This window comes from Psammomys obesus, unplaced genomic scaffold, assembly GCF_907164565.1.
Source record: "Psammomys obesus unplaced genomic scaffold, mPsaObe1.curated_primary_1811, whole genome shotgun sequence".
Classification (NCBI taxonomy): Eukaryota; Metazoa; Chordata; class Mammalia; order Rodentia; family Muridae; genus Psammomys; species Psammomys obesus.
The window spans coordinates 24,647,213-24,669,993 of NW_026596051.1; the positions used below are offsets into that span (position 1 = coordinate 24,647,213).

At 34.5% G+C, this 22,781-nt stretch overlaps 1 protein-coding gene across 2 annotated transcripts in view; it reads right to left on the reverse strand.

The window, feature by feature from the left end:
• Nucleotides 1-22,781, reverse strand: part of Rab28 (RAB28, member RAS oncogene family) — an 82,212-nt gene that overhangs the window by 53,922 nt on the left and 5,509 nt on the right. For both annotated transcript variants that reach the window (XM_055624280.1, XM_055624281.1), the window contains exons 3-4: nt 18,524-18,612; nt 8,957-9,086 (exon numbers count right to left, since the gene is read on the reverse strand). In XM_055624280.1, coding sequence (XP_055480255.1) covers nt 8,957-9,086; nt 18,524-18,612 — 219 coding nt within the window. The remainder of the gene's footprint in view (nt 1-8,956; nt 9,087-18,523; nt 18,613-22,781) is intronic.

Consider the following 22,781-nt stretch of genomic DNA (forward strand, 5'->3'; position numbering starts at 1 on the left):
AGGAGGAGGAGGAGGAGGAGGAGGAGGAGGAGGAGGAGGAGGAGGAGGAGGAGGAAAGTATTAAATGAGGAAAGGAAAGAAGGCTTCACTTTAGAATTATAAATAAAATGAGCTTTACAAATCCGCAAAAGAATTGTTTATGCTTTATAAATTACATTTCTCTTAAATAAACTGCCTTTGCTATAATAGTGTAGCTGACAATTTTATAGGAGTTGATATGAATACATCAGGGTAAGAATCAAATGTTAACTATTTAGCAGTCTCACCTGTTTACTATCCAGATAAAAGAATTTTCAGTTTCAAAAGTAAACATGTTTCTGTAAATTCTACCCAGCCATTTCTTACATTCTATTAACAACAACCAAAAAGGCTTTAAAAGCCCTGTGTTAATTTTATTTGAGAGCATCAATACTATTTTCAACTTCAAATGTACTTATTTTTCTAATACATGTCCACTGAGTACAGAGAACACAACTTACAGAGTACGTTAAAATGTAACCTTTCAACTTCCCAATGTAAAACATCACTTCCTGGCCAGATAGTACTCCAGGAACGATCAATCACTGTTAGGAAGAATATACATTCAACACTGTTAAATAGTCCTGATGCACTGTTCTCTATGCCCTCATCTGTCATGAAGATTGTTTAAAAATCTGAGTTATTAGTCTTTATTTGGGAAAGGATCTGGTTAATATCTTTAAGAGCAGAAATCATTCATCCATCCACTCTATGCTGGTGCATGGTAATTCCTGCCCCCAATCCATGTTCCTGATAACCACCCTACCACCACTCACCAAGAAGTCATAAATCAGGGACAGGGCAGCTCCCATGCAACCCCTGTTAAGTCTGTTTACAATCTGTCCACCTCAGAATGTGAGCTAGCTGTGGAAGAAGCTAGCTGATGGATCAGATAGTAAGAAATGTAACAGATTAAAGAGAGAAAATGACAAAGGAAGATGCTACATAATTACAAAGCATGGACAAAGTTTTAAATCAATCTTTTAAAAGTTAACATTCCTAAATTTTAATTTTATTTGTTATAATCTTGCCTAAAGCACTGAAGAAAAATTAAAACTATATTTCAATGGAGATAAAATGAAAATCTTAAAAATGAAGCTAAAATGTAAGTTTCTAACATGAAAAAATCAAGTTAGGAAATAGCAAACTCTCTAAACATTTTATATTTATGTAATGTAACAATGACATGAAATTTATATTTTGTTTCAAACATGACCCAGCATAACACTGACACTGTTTCTAAGAAAATCCCACTGACAATATTCCCTAAGGTAGAAACCAGTGGACCAATTGGCCTTTAGGCCATCTAATGATACCTTTTCTATATTGAGAAAAAAAACATTTTCATGTTGAATTCATGTATGAAGTTTTCAAGAAAACTTTTAAAGAATGAATGAAAATAAAATCATAAGAATAAAAATCATTTTCCCTGACTAACATCCTCGGCCACAACACTTTTAGTTTCAACTGTCTTCATGAAAAGGCTTTTATCCATTATGCAGGTGATGATGTTCTTAATTTTCATGAAGTTTAGTTTTAAACTAAACTTGTCTTTATGGTGTCTTTGTGTTGAAAGACAAACAACAAACAATATCACATGACAATAAAAATACACAAATAACTGAGCCTACTGCCAACACAAAGGCCTGGGTGGCTCCTTGAGATTGAGTTGTCAAAGACAGTAACTTTAAAATGACTTTTACTATGAGATTAGAATGACAAAATAGAGCAAACAAAAAGCAAAGACCTGAGAGAAAAAAATGTCACAAAGAAGAAACTCTAAGGTGTGAATGAATTTGGAATGGCTTATGAAAAGAAAGGCAGGGGAGGGAGGAGAAATGAGGAATGAGCCTTGAGCATAGGAAATGTACAGACAATGAAATCTGCAAGGCAGGTAAGAGTCAGATCACCCAAACCTCTTAAACTTGGAGGAGACCTGATCTCACTCTAAGAACAGTGATTAAGGACTAACAATTTTACAGATTATAATCTTTCCTTTGGCAACTAACTGAACACAGCAAGAAGCAGGAACACCAGGCAGGCAGGAGGCTATCTGTATGGCCAGATCTGCCAAGGTAACATAAGTGAACATAATAAATCAAATACTCCTAAGCTCTGCAACATGGCCTCTTCAAGTTAGAGTTCCCTAAAGCTGGAAAAGCAAGATGTTCAAAGGCAAAAGAAACCAAGGATGAAGCCAGGTGGACTCAGCTCCCTGCCTTTTATGCATATAATTGTTCCCAGATGTAACGTGGCCAAAGATCTTAAAAGAATCACTAACCATTTCTTGAGCAGTACCTCTGGTTCAATCTTTGAGAAAATTAACAATGGCCAGCTTAATATGGCATAGGTATCATTTTAAAGTTTGTTAAATAAATAGCCCCCCCCAGCACATAGTAAGAAAAAATATATATATTAAAAGAGAAGGGAAAAGAATAAGAATGACAAATGATTTCCTAAAAAATATTCCCTCCCTATCATTTTCATAGGCCATTTATTTTGAATCTAATAAACTATAATTTGTCATCATTCAGATAGAAGCTATATATACTTCATGCTTTTTTAAAAACTATTATGAATAATCTAAAATAAAAACATAAAACATTGTTTTTCATATAGTATTTCATTTAGTCTTTAAATTTATCAAACAGAAACTACTACTCTCATTTCACGATATAAGAAATTAAGTCTTCCTTGAAGATACCTGATAAAACAGGGTCAAATGAAAGGGGAGGAGATCCTCCCCTATCAGTGGACTTGGAAAGGGGCAGGGAGGAGACCAGGGAGGGAGTTGGGGAGGGGGAGGGAATGAGGGAGCGGGATACAGCTGGGACATAGAGTTAACAAATTGTAAGTAAAAAGAAAAATAAAAAGTTAAAAAAAAAGGAAAAAGAAAAAAAAGAGTTAAAATATAAAAAAAAGAAGAGATTAAGTCTTAAAGATGTATAGACACAATTTTGTTAAATGTAGAAATTTTATTTATACCTTCTCCCTCTGTCCAAAGCCCTGTTTCAGGTACTATCTTAAGTTGTACAAAGAAATGTCACTAACAAATGTTTGGCAGGTTTTTAGAATAGACTACAGGCGAAAACAAATTGTTTTAATTATTATATATATTTAAGTGTTAAAATTGAAGTAAGTACAGTCCTATATACCAATCATTCTGCCCATTTAGTTAAAGCAAGTCCCTCTCTCTATAGCTATTTTCTTAACTTACTCTGCTTAGGTAAGTCTAAAACTATAACATAAAGAATAGCTTGAGTAGGTAAGTAGTAACGTAATAAAATTTAATTTTCCATAAATATAAAATAAACACATAATTAAACTTAGCATAAAATATTCTCTATCTTCAGCCCAAATCTCTAACAATTTCCTATTTTTAATAAAAAGTAAGTAATCACATGTCTACTAATGAAAAGCTCAAAACATGTTATGAATATGCCCTCCTACTAACTTTAGCTAAGACTAAACTACTGTGTTAATATTTCCACAGACCTTATTTCTTTTCAACATATTCTTTCTCTTTAAGTTGTGAGGACTAAAGCACAACCGTGAGTTTTTCTCCAGATCCAGCGATACTACTCTTGGAGCATAAACCCAAAATACGCTTCATTTTACTATAGAGACATTTGCTCAACTTGTATTCATTGCTGATCTATTTATAACAGTCAGAAACTGAAAACAACCTACAAGACCATCAATGGATGAATAGATAGAGAGAATGGATGAAAGAAACCATGGTATATTTACACAACTGAATATTACTAAGCCATCAAGAAAAATGAAATTATGAAACTCAGAGAAAAATAGATAGAAAAAAAAATCACTCTGAGATAGCCCAGACCCACAAAGATAAATATGATATGCATTCACTTTTATGTGGATGTTTTTAAGCCCCTCCAGGTAGGCCAAGCCCCTAAAAACCTCCACCCATCAGGCTCTGCCCACACAGCACCCTAATGGACATAAAGACTGGATCCAACCCTTCTAGACACAGGTGATCAACCTCCACCCTACAGGGTAAAAAGCTCACTTGAAATCCCACCAATTTCTAAACCCAAAAAACCTGGCAATCCCTAAACTCACCCTAAGATCAGGAATTGAAATCCCCAGTCCCCACTCTGTATAGTTCTGCCCCTAAAAAAAAAAAAAAGAAAAGAAAGAAAACATAGAAAGGCTACTTCCCACTCTGCCAAGCAGAGGCAGCTAGCCTCTTGTCGCTTTCCCAATAAGTAATAAATGTCTTGTGGGAGGTTTGTTGGGTGTTGTGACTTTCTGGTACACCTTGGCTCCAGAATGCCAGGATACCTTTCCCTTCAGAGCTGTAACGCTTGTACTAAGGAAGCCTTTCCCCCTCAGAGCTGCAACACTTATTGATGTTAGCTGTTAAATCACTGATAAAAGCAAGCAATCATCCATATAACCACAGAGGTTAGGTATAGAGAAAGAGACTAGGGGAGAGGGATGGATTTCCCTAGGAAAGAGAAACAGAATAGTGATGAGTGGAAAGGGAGGCTCAAAAAGGAAGAGGGAGGGAACAGGAGATATATGGAGAGAGACAACTAAAATTAAGGACTATCTAAGGAATAGTATGAAAGCCTAATACAGTAGAAGCTTCATGAAATATATAAAGTCAATCTAAATGAAACTACCAAATAATGGGGGAGATGGAGCCCTAACTAGACATCTGTCATCATCAAATGAAGCTTCCAGTACTGGAAATGAGTTAGATCTAAATAGTTGTTAGCCAAAGAGGTCCCATGGGGCTCCCAAATAACCCAGGCTATTACTAAGGCTATTGGTTGCTCTCCACAAGCTGACAGTCATGCTCTATACAACTCATTAAACAAAAAGAAGTTGAGTTTATGCCTACCCATAGAAGTAAGGACCTGATCTGATTTAAGGCCTACTCACAAAATAGAAACCACACCTGACATTGCCTGAGTGATCAAGAACCAGAGACTAGGTAACATAGGGACCTAGCATAAAATCAAATTCTACTGTTCTACCAAAAGTTCATAGCAATAAAATGACTCCTACATTCTGCTATACTCATAGATAAGTGTGCTGTTCAGCCATCATCAGAAAAGCTTCCTCCTACAACAGATGGGGAAAAAATACAAAGATCCACAACCAGACAATGTGTAGAGAGTGAAACACTGTGGAACATTCAACCCTAAACAGGATGTCTTCACCAAACACCTCCCCTCAGACTCAGGGAACCCAGCAGAAGAGGAGACATAAAGAATGTAAGAGAGACAGAAGACACCAAGAAAAGAAGACCTTCTAAACAGCACAACTGATGTATAAACATTTAAACTTAAAAGACTATGACAGCATGGTCAGAACCTGCATGGGCCACATCAAAGAGTATCCTAGAACTAAGAGATGGGGACATCTCTAACTGAAAAGCTAGCCCCGACTGATAACCTCTTACACACAAAAAGTTAGTTTTCTCCAAGGGAGTCTCCCTGGGGAAACAAACTACTCTTAAGGGTAGGTTCCATGGCCAGCAGTAGAAGGCCAACACAAAATAAAGTCAATAATCTTACAGGTTCTTTGTGTATATATTATAGCTTCCGATTTTGTGTTTTTAAGTGGAATTCCTGTATGTGCAAAGTGTGTCTTATTTTATTTGATCCTATTCCTTAGATGCCTGCTTGTTTTCTAAGAAGAGACAGAGGAGTGTGGATCTAGATGGGGAAGAACTAGGCAGGGTTCGAGGAGGGTAAACAGTAATCAGAATATATTATATGAAAAAAATCTACTTTATTTTTAAAATTTCTTTATTCATTACAATTTATTCACTTTGTATCCCAGATGTAGCTCCTCCCTCTTCCTCTCCTCCTTCTTCTCCCATGCCCCTCACCCAGTCCACTGATAGGGGAGGGACTACTCCCCTTCCATCTGACGCTAGCCTATCAGGTCTCACTAACCTATCAGATCTCATCAGCACTGGCTGCATTGTCTTCTTCTGTGGCCTGGTAAGGCTGCCCCCCCCCCCCATTAGGGGGAGATGATGAAAGAGCCAGCCACTGAGTTCATGTCAGAAACAGCCCCTGTTCCTCCTATTAGGAAACCCACTTGGAGACTGAGCTGCCATGGGCTACATCTGTGCAGGCTGTCTAGGTTATCTCCATGAATGGTCCTTGATACCACAGAGGGTCCCTGGAGGACTCTACCCAGCAGGGTATTAAAACAGATGCCAAACTTTGGGCATAGTGCAGGGAATCTTATAAAAAGGAGACAGAAAGACCTGGAGGGGATGGAGCTCCACAAAGAGAACCAAAAAATCTGGGCCCAGGAATCTTTCCTGAAAAAAAAAATCTATTTTCAATAAAAGAAAAAATAAATAATAGTAAAAACACATTTTAGTCTAAGGTAACCATGTTTAAACAATGTAACAGTGTAACAATCCAGTTTCTAGTCTTACTCCATCATGTATCTCTTCGTTTGGCATTATGTGTTCTTTTTGTGAATTTTGCTACTTTTTAATAAAATTGTATTCCCAAAAAGAAAATAAATACACACTATAATATTAACTAATGTAACATCAATTTGGAAACACAAATTGTAAAATATTCGGGAGACTCAGAGTTAAATAGCTAATAGGCTTAACTGTGTACTAATCCTTCACTATATAATCACATGAAATTGGGCCAATGAAAGATTATGCAGTAAATAATATGTAGGAAACATTCATATTTAACCTCTTTGTTTCACATTAATAACAGTCTTTGTGACTATACACTTTGTTACGTCATTCTGAAGGGGCATATTATAAATACATTTAAGAAAGGGGTTATCACTAAGTCAAAGATGAAAAGCAAGAGTTTTTATAATAGTAAACCTCAAATACAGTAATCTATTCATTTTCTGCAAAAACTTAATTAACTTAATTTTAAATGCTTGGGCACACTACCAGCAGCATAGACCAGTGTTTCATTTAGTTTAATATTCTAATGTAGACATTAACCAATGGTGGATGTACCACAGGATAACCTAAGCACATAGCACACTGTATATAATTATACAGTTCTATGCCATTATCTCAGATGATGGTTAGATTATATCCTGAAAGAAACAAAAACAAACCCCAATTCCCCTCTCCTCTATAGCTTCCCATACAGTGATAGGAAACCTCCAACAAAAGTATAAGTAAAGTATAACTTAATGCTTTGGTAACATGACAACTGACCAGGAAATTATCATCTAAAATGAAAAGTTACACACAGAAATAGAACCCAAAGTGACCAAAACCTATTATTTGGAAGGGATATTTCAATGAACTACAAATCATGATTCACTCCAAAAGAATTACTTATAAAACAGTTGTGTAATTTTTAGTTAAAACTAAAGCCAAAACACTACAATTTCTACCAAAGGCTATGCCATTTTATGACATGCAATACTTTCTTCTAGACAGCTGACAGTGTTATTTTTAGCTCTGCAGAAAAATGGCTTCACACCTGTTTTGTAATTATTTTAAATAAGGGATTGGGTATATTAAATGCTCATCTCGGTATATAAAACTACATAATGCAGAAATCTAGTTCATCCTTTAAGAAACACTATTTCCTAAGTAATTACAGGAAAAAAATATATTGCCTTTTTCAGACATTTATAGTAGATAATTCACTTGATAGTACTGATAAAATTGATTTAACAATGCTCTTACTCAGGAAACAGTTCCCAACTAAATTATCCATGGTATAATTTTAGTTCATTTTCTCTTTCTCTGACCTCAAGGAAGTTAAAGAATAATGCTTCATGTATCTAAAATCTCTTATTAATGTCTTCTTTTCAAAATTACTACAGGTTTATGAACCAAATAGTAGTTGAGTCCTAGGTTCAGTCTTATGATTTCTACATTCTATATATCATAGTTCAAGAAACTGATCTCAAAATATTACTTACCTATACTTTTTACCAACAACTCTACCTCTCCCTAACACAATACATTCTCCTCCATGGCCCCCAAATTAACTGCATTTCAGAAATAAACTCGGGAAAGTTTATAAAAGATGGGAATGAGGAATAATGAAATGCTACCTGGGCACTGCTCCTTCTTTAGAATAGAAAACCATGTAATAAAATGTCTCAAAGCCACTGGGACAAAGCTGAAGTTATAATGTATTGTCATAAAATCTACAGCTGTGTTATTATTCTTAACAGTCCATGTTGTTTCTTGAAGACCAGAGGAAACCAAAACATACACTATCAGTTTTGAACTTATCTTTACAACACCAGCCAAAACTAGCAGAGCAATTATAACAGAGCAAACCTCAAAAAAGTTAGTGAATAGTAAAGAAGGTCTTAACCACACTGTAATGCCTGAAATGAGGGATCAAGTCATATGTTCAAAAGTTATTTCTTCAAGGGCAATGTGACTTATATGGTTGGTGTACTAGGAAGTTCACAGATTAGATGTCACTTATGGGGAAAATGTTGGGTAGTTATTCATATTCAAAAGAATTTTCTACTTAAACTCCAAGAAAGCTGTTTCCAGATATCAAATATATTTTAGGAATAAAATAATCAATAAGATAGGCAAATGACTTTGTAAGATCTCATCTTGGACCACCATAACAAAATACCAGAGACCAAAAAACAGACAACATTATTTCTTATACTTCCAGGGACTGTTAAGTCCAATACCAACATGCTAGCAGATGTTGGTAAGAGTCCTCTTTCTGATGTGATGGTCACCTTCTTGTACCTTGAAATTACAGACAAAAAGAATCCTCTCATGTTTCTTCTTATAAGGGCCACTAATACCATCCATGGGGAATCTGCTACAAAGAGCCAATAACTTCATAAAAGCTATACCTCCACCTACCACCATTTGGAAACTCAAGTTTCAATATGTCAATTGGTAGGAAGACACAAGCATTCAAGCAAATAATCTTCTACACATAAATAAGTAGTAAGGACTTACTTTTATTGCCCACTAAAGCAACCAGGGGCTGGGTTTCCGACTCTTCACTCACTGTCTTCACCACAGAATACCAATCTTCTAAATTCTCAAAGCTTTGGTAATTAGTAATATCATATACCAAGAGGATTCCCTGTCACAAAGAATTACAAAATATTTATAACATACTTTTGAAACATTAATAATACTCTTCAGTGCTTCAGACATATCAGGTATACTATAAAATTCAGTTGTGTTTTTATATATAAATTGGTTTCAACTCAAATGAGTTATATGTAGAAACAATATCAAATGATACCATTTACAACAAATCCTGAAACAAACATGCAATGCAATCAAAGGTATAATTTTATAAAAAATTATGAGTAATTTTCCAATAAGGTACGTAAAACTTCTTAGCAGATTCAACATAAAAATAATTCTATCACACCCTGCCTCAAAAAAAAAAAAAAAAAAAAAAAGTCTAGGACTACAATACCACCTCTCACTATCACGAAGTTGACCATTTAAACTTTTCAATAAGTAACCATCTGCTGTTTCAATTTTAAATGTCTTCAAAAATGAAAATTTTTATGATGTCCCTTGATAGGCAATTACAGTGTTTAACACAATTTTCTTTAAATGAATTGTGGATTTCCTCTTTTAGTCCTCTGTGCATTTAGAAAACAACGAGAGCACCCTCCTTATAATAACCCCTCATATACTTGAAGATAGTTAAGTGACTCCTTACCAGTCTGCTTCCAGAGTAAATAAACTCAGTTCCTTAAAACTGCCTCAAAGGGCCTATTTTCTGTCCCTTTAATCATGGCTATTGAGTCTTCCCAGGACACACTACAGTTTTTTGACATCCTCTTTAAAATGAGCAATGTAAAACTGGACCTGAAACTGTAATCAGAGTCCAAGAGGAAACTAAATATAAGAGAGGAGTTGCTTCCTGTCTCTAACATATCAAATTCCTTTTTAATTTATCCTATTATATTGTGAAGGAAGAATGAGAAGTATATATGTGTGTATATACATATACATATATATATACACAAAAAATAACAGAATGACATTCTTGATTTTCATCCAGGTTTGGTCAAACACTTAATACAAAGCTCTGCTTACAGGATAAGTCACTCATGGAATTCATGTCTATGTCATATGTTATAATAATATAACTATTTTTGCATCTGTTATGTATCAAACACAGATCTTTACACCAATCCTCAACACAGCCTAAAGAGACTGGCCTTATCCCCATTTACTCATAGACAGTTATAATAACCAAGATGACCCAGATAGATAACTGATGGAACAAGGACTTTAGTCAAGGACTAAATGACTAAATGCATTTGTGTGCAAACTATGTACTATGCATTATGCTGACTGCTAGGGATATAAATGGTTAAGTTTAAAATCGCTAAAGTTCAAGAAAATCTTCCGGGAAAACTAGACATATAAACTGGTTATATATAACACAGTAGTCACAGCAAATAATTAGTTGGTAATGAGCTTAGAGTTCCACTGCAGCTTCTATCAATGTGACATTACTGAACATAGACACTAATAGGACACTACCATATAGCATTTTTATTCAACACATAAACTATAAATGTGAACAACCTTGGGAGCCCAGACAAGAGATATTATAGCATATAATAAATGCATAAATATAGAAAATAATAAATACAGAAAATAATTCATTTTGACTACATAGTATATCTAACAACACTTTTGAGTTTATACAAAAACTTTAATTATGAGTGTATTCAACAACTGGCTCACAAAAACTGCCAAAAATTAAATTGAGTTTCTAAAATGAGAACAAGCTGGCTACTATTATGATCTTCCAATACTGAGCTTTTATTAAACCACATTGGCCCCTAGGTCAACTATTTCTTATCTTTAAAAGTAGATTTCTAGGGACTAGAGAGATGGCTCAAGGGGTAAGAGCACCGACTATTCTTCCAGAGGACCTGAGTTCAGTTCCCAGCACCCAAATGGCCGCTGTCATCAGTCTATACTGCCAGTTTCAGAGAATCCAACATGCACTTCTGGCCTCTAGGGGTACCACAGACATGTGATACACAGATAAAACATGCAAGCAAAGTACCCACACATTTTAAAAAATGATACTTAAAATTAGATTTCTGATGGTCTCCAATTTCATTATTCTGTAATTTTAAAACCAGATGTGGTGGCTCACAGGTATACTCCCAGAAATAAGGAGGCTAAGGCAGAAACACTGTTCTAAGTTTGAGTCTAGCTTATACTACTCAGTGAACTCTAGGACAGTCTAGACTAGAAAGCAAGATCCAGTCTCAAAAAATATTTTAAAAAGAGTACATAAGTTTGCCAGGCTTACTGGCATATACTTGTAATACCAGTACCTGGGAGACAGAGAAAAAAACGATCAAGAGTTCAAAGCCAGCTTGAGTTACAAAGTAAGTACAAGACCAGCCTGGAGTAGATGAGAAGTTTTCTCAATAAAACAAAAATGGATATTTCATAATTTTACATAAAACCACTTGTCCAGTTTATTTTGGTAACAACATCTATTTCTTTCTTCCAAGATTATTTGATCAAAATAGAGTTATCTGAAATAAGTACAATTTCAATTTCTTGAAGAGTAGAGCTCCAAAGCTGAACTGCAGAGACAGCACTATTCACTGACTGCCTCTACTTCCCTCTGTAGTAGGTGATGGTATTTACTGTTTGCTGAAAGATCTGCCCTTGGGTTCCAGGCCTGGACACACCACCTACTTATCCTGGATAATCACTTTGTGGTGTCACTTTAAAAATGTTTAGCAAGCCTTATTATTAAGAGAATAAGAATGCATACCAAATTAGCAGTTTGCATGTGAAATTAGCACTCTGCATAACTGTACATAATTTTTATTTATTATTCAATGTCAAACCACATTCTCACAGTAACTTTGAGGTGATTTATATTCATTAACAAAGCCCAGACATGTGATAACTAATCCTTGAGATTTGGGGACCTTTTAGTCTTTACTCAAAGTGGAAACAATAGCTGAGTAAGACAAAACACATGCAAGTAGAACACGTGTGCCATATGTACTGATGGCTAGCCTTTAATGGTGTATGCCTTTAAGCCTAGGATTCAGGATGTATAGGCATGTGGATCTCCAACAAATATTCCAGCTAATGTATATTCAATATGTTTCTATTTAATGCAGTTTTACTTTTACTGAAGAATTATCAGTGACTACGTTAGTATTCCAACTGCAAAGTGGATTCACTCCAAAAGAGATAGTAATAGCTTGTGAGGCCTCCCTGAAATATTTTCATTTAGCTCTTTATAGGAAGGTCTGCCAATCCCTACTCTAGACCAATGTGTCCCCATATTTCTCAATAAAAAAAAAATTCTTTTAAATCTTTTTAGACTCATAAAAAAGATAAACGTCATTCATTAACCTCGCTATCCTCCAACCGAAATATCCTCAACACATTTAAACATAAAAATACTATTTTGTCTATGTTCTTACCATCATAATTATTACTGGTTTTGACCTCAGTATTATACTGAAATATCTGAAAAGCTGATATAAAAAATATATATAAAAGAAACTTGAGAAGTTTTGGTTTCTGACATTTAAAGGACTCTGGTCATCTCTATCCTTACACCAAACATAGCAGATTTTTCAGAGAATTGACATTGGAAAACAATCACCACCCTGAGCCCTAAGAAGAAAGAGTCGAATTAAGAGAGTCACAGGCAAGACCTGCTTCCCTGGATCATAAGATGCTGGAGGTGGTAATGTCGGACTATCTACACAGTCATGCTGACAACCTGCAGGAGACTGTGGACTGACTGGAGCATGAGAGACTATCAACAGCCCAGTCTTCAGACCACACCACACTTCTCTTCCAGTTTCAAGAAGATACAATCACTTTTCTTTGTGAAGGTCAAAACTCTTCTACATAAATACAAGGTTTGCTTTTATGGAGTAGTTTTGTTTGCATCTGTTTCATGTATTTAAAAAGCATTAGTCATTGCAACAACTGCACAGCATACTCAAGGTAATTAGCTGATTGATTTTTGAAAGTAACACACATTGGTGGCAATACTTCATGTCCTCAATAAATTTTCCTAATTTTTATCATAATTTCATTCCAATTCAGAAATGATACTATAATTTTAATTAAACATTTCATCTTTTTAATAATTATTAGTGATTACCTTTATTATAATTTTATTTAAACTAAGATAAACTATAAGTCTTAATAATTATAAAATACAGAATACATCATAATCTCAAAAATGAAAGGTACTCTGACTCTTAAAATACAATGTTTTTTTTTCTTCTAACCTGTAAGAGGGATAATTTTCATTTTTTAATTATATAAATTAATTAAATCATAGATACTATGCATTAGCTATAACACAGTACACTTCCAATCTAGAAAAATACTAGTACAAACAAATTCAGCAGGTTACAGTTATATATTTATACACTTATAAATACATAATAATAATAATTAAAGAAAAAAGAGACCATAAATTTGAGAGGGAGTCAAAAGAAGGTGCAATTGAAACGGGAGAAAGGTGAGGGAAGACAGAAATAATATAATTATATCTAATTTTTAAAAGTACAAATAAAAACTTTATAAAGAAATGCTAGTGCAGAAAGGCTGAAATAGCTCCAATAAGAAGACCTCATGAGTCAAGCTTTTAAATAGAATCTGTCCCCGGCTGTCACGCTGGCACCAAATCACTTTGTTGGTGGTTAACAAGCAGACTCATCGGTGTGGGGCATTGATGCACAATAGCAGTTGTGTTCTACCTCACAAACGACTACCCTTCATTGAGTTTATGCTCAGTGGAGCAGTATTTGCAAACCACTTAGATTCCAGGATGGAAAGAGCTACAAAAATGAAACATCCAGTCCTTCTCTGAGGTTTGTTATTAGCCTCTGTTAGCCACAGGTTACAGGGCACTAAACACTATGCACTGTGTATTTGCTCCTAACCACTAGGGAAAATAGCCTATAACATCTTACTCAAGACTTCTAGAAATTTTTACATTAATTTAAAATCCAGACATTTTTACTGGGACTTTTCATTTTTAAAACTAGTTCTTGTCGGAATATCTTAAAATTTTTTTCTGAAGGTCAATTCACTTGGTCTCAACCTACACTATTCAATGAACTTTTGCTAAAACGTAATGTTACTAGGAGAAAAGGTGAAGACAGTAAAACAATCACTTTTATCTAAAGCCTAGTAAACGTCCATCTTTCAAATAAATTTCTTCCTGGATACTAATGCTTTAAAATACATTCACATGCACACAGGAAACAAGACTCTACAACTTAAGGGCCCAGGCTTACAGAAGGCAAAGCCTCTGCAATACAGAAATGAGAAATACCTAAAATAATTCTATCAACAATGCAGATGTCAAAAAACCTCAACCAGGTGCTAAGTAACATACTAAGCTGGTATCCTAAAACAGACTGACGAAACAGCAAATTTGAACAGTTTATGTACTATTGAAAAGTAACTTCCCAAATGTTGGTGTCCTTGTCTGAGGTGGATTATTCACATGTATTTCAACAGAATAACCTACTGCTACATGTAGTTTTGTATATTCTACATACATTTTAGGTTTAGAATTTCTGGAAAGCACCAGAAAGTTATTACATAATCATTAACTTATGATAATTTATTTCATCTTCCCAGAATTCCAAGTTTATTAGGGTAAATTCCTCAGAAACACTGTTATGTTGTTACTTAATAGCAGGGTACATGCTTAGTAACAAAATTGTAAATAAAAAGTCAACATGTACCATCAAGGTAGAACCATGTGTAACATATTCTAAGCAGGCACAGAACACTCACTTTCTTCTAGGATATGAAGTTCACTTCACCAAACCCAAGTGTTCTTAACTACTAAGTATACGACTTCTGGATACCAGATATAGAGAGGCATGCCTGTAATCCCAGCACTTGGGAAGCTGCCAGATCTCTGAGTTCTAGGCCAGCTTGGTCTAAAGAGCAAGTTCCAGGACAACCAGAACTACACAAAAGAAATCTTGTCTCAGAAAAAAAAAAAGTAACCAAAAGCAAACAAACAAATACCTGAAAGAAGTTCTATACTTCACATTTATTTTAAGCAATTTTGCAACAACATAAAATATACACTGACTTAAGGTTATGGTTGCATAGTATTATGAATATACTAAATTAGGCACCTGAGAATGGTTACCATATTTTTTGACTTTCGCAACTTATTCTTTTTTACTTATTTATTTATTTATTTATTTTAGTTACATTTTATTAACTCTGTATCGCAGCTGTATCCTCCTCCCTCCTTCCCTCCCAAACCCTACCTCCCTCCTTCATCTCTTCCCTGCCTCTTTCCAAGTCCACTGATTGGGGAGGACCTCCTCCCCTTTCAACTGACCCTGTTTTAACAGGTATCTTCAGGACTGGCTGCAAAGTCCTCCTCTGTGGCCTAGCAGGACTGCTCCTCCCTTGGGGGTGGGGGGAGGTCAAAGAGCCTGCCATTGAGTTCCTGTCAGAAATAGTCCCTGTTCCCCTTACTATGGGAAACCAATTGGTTACTGAGCTACCACAGGCTTCATCCGAGCAGAGGTTCTAGGTTATATCCATCATGAAATTTGCAAGCAAATGGTGGAATCTAGAAAAGATCATTCTGAATGAGGTATCCCAGGAGAAAAACACACATGGTATATACTCACTCATATAGACCTATAAGATATGATAAACATAATGAAATCTATACACCTAAAGAAGATAAACAAGAAAAGGACCTGGGACAAGAGGATTAATCCTCACTTAGAAAGACAAATGGGATGTGCATTGGACGTAGGAGAAAACAAGTAACAGGACAGGAGCCTACCGCAGAGGGCCTCTGAAAGACTCTACCTAGCAGTATATCAAAGGAGATACTAAGACTCATAACCAAACCTTCGGCACAGTGCAGGGAATCATATGACGTGCAAAGGATAGAATGACGTGGAAAGGATAGGAGCTCCACAAGGACCAAATATATCTGGGCAAAGGGGTCTTTTCTGAGACTGACACTCCATCACAACTTATTTTTATATAAAAATAAAACTTTAATAATTTAAATATATTTTACATGATTTAAAGTAAAGCAAAAATAACAAAATCCAATTCATATATATTGTGCAATTTTAAAGAAAAAAAAGATTTAATCAATTTTGTATTATCTGTCCCATGATATATTAAGTACTTCTATTTGTCTACCATAAGCGAAGATATTCTGGGCTGACAAGAGAGTACAACAGATAAACCCACTCAAAGGTGGTGGAAGACCAGAACAGACTCCACAAAGTTGTTCTCTGACCTCCACAGCTGCACCATAACATGGGATTATGAGCACACATACACACAACTAAATTAAAAACAAAACAAAAAAATTTAAGCTACTCTATATGACACATTGAGTCAATCATCACTAGAAGACAGACCATCTTAATTTTTATTTAAAAAACAAAAACCAAAATAAAAATAGTATGTGGTCTTTAGATATATTTTATGGGACAAGGGCAAAGATGTGTTATTTTCAAATCCAATTTACCCACTCTCATAAGTAAAACAAGGACTATGGCTCCCTGCATCTCTCTGCCCGGCCACTTCTCTTCTGCTTACTATCTATTTTAAACATAGTCAGTTTAACAAGAGAGTAAAGGGGATGGGATGTAGCTCAGTAAAACAGCATTTGCCTGGTATGTACAAGGCTGTAGGATTGATGTTCCAGCACCATAAAGGAAAAAACTTTAAACAACTGCAAAAAGGGACCAAAAAAAATTCTGAGCTACGAATGTGTATAAACTATCAGGTCATATAATCACAAGTATAGATGTGAAACAAAAGCAGAAAGATTTGGCAGAAGAAATAAGATAATGCATAAAAGACAAAGAAGAAAGGTTTAAGAGGCAAACAAAAGGATTCAAAATCCTGCTTTTCTCATTAATACTTTCCAATATCTTATAGAATAAAATAGATTCAATTTTCCATGGTAACTGATGAAAGCCAACTGTGTAGAGTCCTGTCTTTATCCTACAGTTTCCCTTTTTAATAAGAAACTTAGTTTCACCTAATCAAATTATGCTTTCAATACAAAAACATCAAAATCCAATAAAGAACTATGGACATTTAGAGATTCCCCTCATGTCTCATGATGATGGAAAAGCTGCAGGCTAAAACAAGAAGAAAAGCAGTACATACAAGTCCTATATAAGAGCTCAATAAGTGCCATGCACTTCTTCATCTGTCCACAAACATTTTACTTCAGTAGACAAGGATATAAGTAGCACTACTGCATTCCTAAAGTCTCTGTCAAAACTGAAAAAGCAATCTGCCAAAGCATTAAAAAAAAAGTGATTATTCTTCACTAGGTATCTTTAAAGTGAAATAATTTCTAACGAGTTTTGCTAACATATATATTTTCTATTCGCTAATTTTATTTAAAACACAAATTATAGCCAGGCATAGTAGTTCACACCTATAATAACAGCTCTTGGGAAGCTGAGGCAGAAGGGGATTGCTAAGAGTTTAAAGCCAGCATGGGCTACAAGTGAGATTCAGGTAGCATAGGCTACCTGGACCATAGAATTAAATCTAGTCTCAAAAAAAAGGACAAAAAAAAAATAAAAAAAAGAAAAAACAACTTAGGAAAATATTCAAATGTTATTTCTATACAGATTTCCTCTAAAAACACAATTATTATTATGCTAGTTATTCCATACATATAATCATATCTACTTGTCTAGTACAGAATAAGGTTATGTATATTAGTCTGAATTATAATTATTTAATAAATCAATACACAGGCCAAAAAGACAGATACGTAGATATATCTTGCTCCTTCCAATTTAAATGAAGTAACATCTTCAATGTTTTATATTCAGTTTGCTGATAGCAGTCACATAACCAAGTCATTGCCTTTATTCAGCTAAGTAGTATATAGTAAGATAAGCATATAAGAGTTCTAAAAAGGTTTTCCGTTCTTACCAAACCACTGCAAGTGTAGTCTGGTAGAATAAAACCGAAGGACCAACACATATAAAATTAAGCTCTACATATCAGATAAAAATCAAATGAGTAGGCTAGATGTAGTGCCCCATGCCTTTAATGACAGTACTTGGGAGGCAGAAGCAGGCAGACATCTGAGTCGTAGGCCAGCCTGGTCCAGCTAGAGCTATACAGTGACACCTGTCTCAAAACCAACCAAAAAGTAAAAGTAGTCAGCTAGCGAAATGACATAGGCTGCTTTTCTAGAGGACACTGGTTTGATTCCAGCCTCCACAGAGAAGCTCACAACCATCTGTAACTCTAGTCCCAGAGAATCTGATGCCCTCTTTTGGCCTCCTTAGGCACCACATACATGAGATGCCCAGACATGTGTGCAAGCAAAATAAATAAAAAATTAGTTCATTGATTTTAAAATACCCATACAGATAAAATAAAACAAAGTTAAAAAATTTAAAAATCTGTGTCTGTGTGTATGATGTGTACCTTCATGCTTTCATAAGGATTTAAAATACTAGGATAATCATAGAACTTACGTCATACCTGTGCTCCATAGATGTATTTATCCAACATCTTGCCACCTATTGTCTGCCCTCCTATATCCCAAACTTGAAGAGTAACATTCAAATTTCCTAGAATATAAAAATAATATACAGTAGGTATTTAAAAGACTAACAATCTAACAATTAAGCACAGTATTACAGAGCACAAAGGAACAATGATAAACTGATGCCAATTTGCATTTTGTTCTAAGTTTACATGGTCAGATAGTTATAACTGATAATTGTCAAACAAATCGTGGGGGGAAATTACCCCACATTTCTATTGAAGCATCTTTATAATTTCATTTAATATAAAATAAATCTCAGTGCCTGGCATGGTGATGTAGACCTTTAACCCCAGAATTCCAGGAGAATCTCTGTGAGCTGGAGGTCAGCCTGGTCTAGAACCACCTCCCAAAATTAAAATAAATAAAACACTGCACGCATTTACTTACAAACTTAACAAAAAGAAATATTTCAAAAGAATGAATCAATATAAAGCCCATGTCCAAAGAGAGAAAAATGCTTTTAAAATAAAGATGGAAGTTTTATACACAAACCTACCCAATCACTCATGAACTGAACTATCAGTTCTAAACTCCATGTATTCTAAGCAGACTATAAAAATACATCCATAATTTCATTTTAAATGAATTTTTAATTTGAATATCAGCTATTATATGTAAAGGTAAATACAACCAATAATTGTGGTTTTTTTTATCTAATCTCTACAATATATGTTAGAGCTCTATTCAAAGTCCAAACAATGTTTAAAAACAAAGCATATTTCTAAACTTTATGATTCATACCTGTACAAAGCATGATGATTGAAACGCATTGTGTCCTTCAAACCCTTCATAACCGTCTATACAAGCATTGTAAAAGCACCCAAGAAGAGTAAAGGGCAATCTTTGAAATTCATTTATGCATTTTATAAAATATTGGCATGAACAAAATTTTGCTAAATAAATTTCTCTCTAACAAGATAACTAGTTATTAAACTACAAAAGTCAAAGACTCTGGACAATATATATTAGTTAAACATAAACTTTTTTTTCTTTATTAATTACACTTTATTCACTTTGTATCTCCCCTGTAGTTCCCTCCCTCCTCCTGTCCCAATCCCTCCCTTCCTCCACCCTCTGCATGCATGCCCCTCCCCAAGTCCACTGATAGGGGAGGTCTTCTTTTCCTTGCTTCTGATCCTAGTCAATTAGGGCTCATCAGGAGTAAACATAAACTTTTTTCTCATAAAATTATGCTATTTTCTCCAAAGTTTGAACTGGTACCTTTGGAATGAAATTGAAAAAAAATTTAAATAAAAATTTAGAAACTGAAAAAAAAAAATCTCTTCAAAAATAAAACAGATTTTAAAAATATGAATTTTTATGCCTACACACTAAAATCAAAGAAGGTTCTTTACACCATTTAACTACACAGCTGAAAAGACAGTGAATTAATTAATCACCAAAGTTTTACACTTCAGTTTAGTTTTTGTGGACTTGTATTACAAGATTTCCATTATTTAGATGTAGATGTGTTCCATCTGCTACAGTGCAGAGATGTCCAGGAGGAACGTCCATTAGCACTAATGAGAGCTACTGAAGTTTATCGCCGTGATCATTGCCACACATGTAGCTCCAACGCTATGAGTAATGACCAAAATGTTCTCAAAGCTCTATGACTTGAAGCCCAAATAGCAAAGACTAAGATTTGGCCAAGAGACTGTATAAATCCAATTTCTTAAAACTCTAATTTTTATGAAAACCAAAGCTTAACTCATCTTTTCTGATGCTATCTCAAATCAGGTCAGAACAAGCTAAACATCACTAGAGATGTAAGGATGAGGTTCTGAAGCCTGCGGCCAACAAGCAGCAGTCTGCTCATTTTACTTACAAAACTACAGTCCTCAGTTTACAACAAAAGTCAGTACTCCCCAACAGTAACTCTCACAGAGTAAGATATCAGGCCACACATTAATAATTACTAAGTATTTAATCCCATTTCCTCAAGGCCCAATAATCCCTACTGCTTAAGCTAACATCCAGAAATGATGCTTCTCCCCCTCTCCCTCTCCTTCTTCATTCTGATATCCAGAGCCTCTCTGAACTCACATTTTGAATATTTCTGCTACAACTTCAGGCACACTCTTCACTGTATGCTTCCAAATTCTGGTGACAACAACTTAAGCAGCTAGCTCAGATAATCAACTGTCTGCCATCTAGAAGATTTACATTCATGTTTTGAAGGTACTTTCAAATCTTTATTTTTCTGAATAAGTACTTTTTGTTATTTGCTTGCATTTTATTTTCTTAAGATACAGATTCCAGTGACTAAGAAGTAAAATTCCCCTAAAATTATTATGTGCTTTGCAAGTACATAACTTTGCTTGCAAAGAACTAGAAAAAAAATTAGTATGGCTTATGCCTTCAATGAGTAATATTAACATCACAGTTATTTCATATACTTAGAAAAATACTTTAACATCTATGTTTTAATTTTAAATTTACTAGTACACAAAACTAAAAATAAAAAGAACACTTTCTAATTTAGGACCAAAAATAACATAAAGTTGTGATTCACCCTTATTTTTCATTTAAGTTTTTGTAGGTGCATCACATGATAGCCATTATATTTTCAATATAATATAGCTATAAAGCTATAGAAGGATGTTCGGTTAATTGATATAATATTTTCTAAAACAAAAATCCATCTAAACCAAATTTCTAACAAATAAAGAACATTAAAAAAATTGTCAGCATTCTAATCTCAAATGCAAACTGCTATAAAATCCTCTAACAAGTGACATGTGACTAGAAAAAAAAGATTAAATGAAGTGGCATTTATATTAAATGATAAAACGCAGGTAAGTGGCATCTGTTACAAGTCAAAGCCACAATAGGGACTCACCAGTGACCTTATATAAGTACACTTGGTGCCTTGGTTAACCTTACTTGAAGTGCTGCATAGGCACGATGGAACTCAAAACACAGGACTGCCCCCTTCTTGTGCCAAAGATTCAGAAATCCTTTTCACAGTAGAGCGCTGTTTACTGGACTGTACCACAAGCTTCCTGAAGGTATTTTGACTAAGGCTCTTAAGAAACTCTATCAGCAGAATCTCTGACTAACAGATACACTATTTTAAGTAGCAAAATCTGCACAGTGGTTGCATCCAGACTATACAGCATACCAGATCATGAAATCCACTAAACTGGATGAGTATCAGCAAAGTAATGACCTTGAAAAGACACATGAAGAAAATACGAATAAATGGACAGGGAGTTTACAACCCTAACGATGTGAATAAACTCAAAACAAATATTAAATTCACATGCTATGCTACATTACTATATATTCAAAAAATGCTTCCGGTAGTATTTTATTTAGTTAGCGAATGATAAAAACATCAATCATCATACCTTAGACAGAACAATGAGAGGACATTGAGGTCAGAGTATGCAAAGTATTTTATTATATAAAAATCTTATAATTTCATATAAATTCAAAATATACTAAAATAATTTTTCAAGTTGAAGTAGCTGTGACAATTTTGAATCCATTAAGAAGTTAAAACTGTTTTCTAAAAATATTTCATTATTTTTATGGAACTCTGCTCATCAAATGTCAACAGGAAAATTAAAACATTCATTAAAAGCATATATTAGGAATTCCTAATACCATTTTTAACCTAAAGTCTTTCTAAATCTAATCATGTTATAAATTTGTATTTCAAAAATATCAACAATTTTTACAAAGTGACCACAGTTTTTGAACTCATACCATTGTGCAGCAGTTCAGAAAGTTTCACAAATATCATATTATGTAAAATGTCCAAAACTACCTTTAGTTTATAAGGAAACCAAAAAAGAGGAAAACTTTTGTTTCTTTATTTCAGCCTTTCAACAAAAAAATTAAAAAATTTAAACAAAATTAATGAGGTAAGTTGGTGCTTTGACTAATTAATCATCCCAGAAAATAGCTAGTAACAAAATACTGGATGGAGGCTTTCCGTATATGAAAACTAGTGTCACTAAGACAGGCTTGCACAACAACATTTGCAGTATGCATGCTGTCTAACCTGTACATGTATCTATCCTACCAACAACTGCTCTGTGCGTGCAACAAAAATGATATTTCAATCTTGGATACAGGAAAAGGAAATATAAATGAAACAAAAAACAAAATATACATATGCTTCTCACTAAACCGCTGAACAATACTTGAGTAATCGATAAATTAGAATTTTAGATTTTTTTT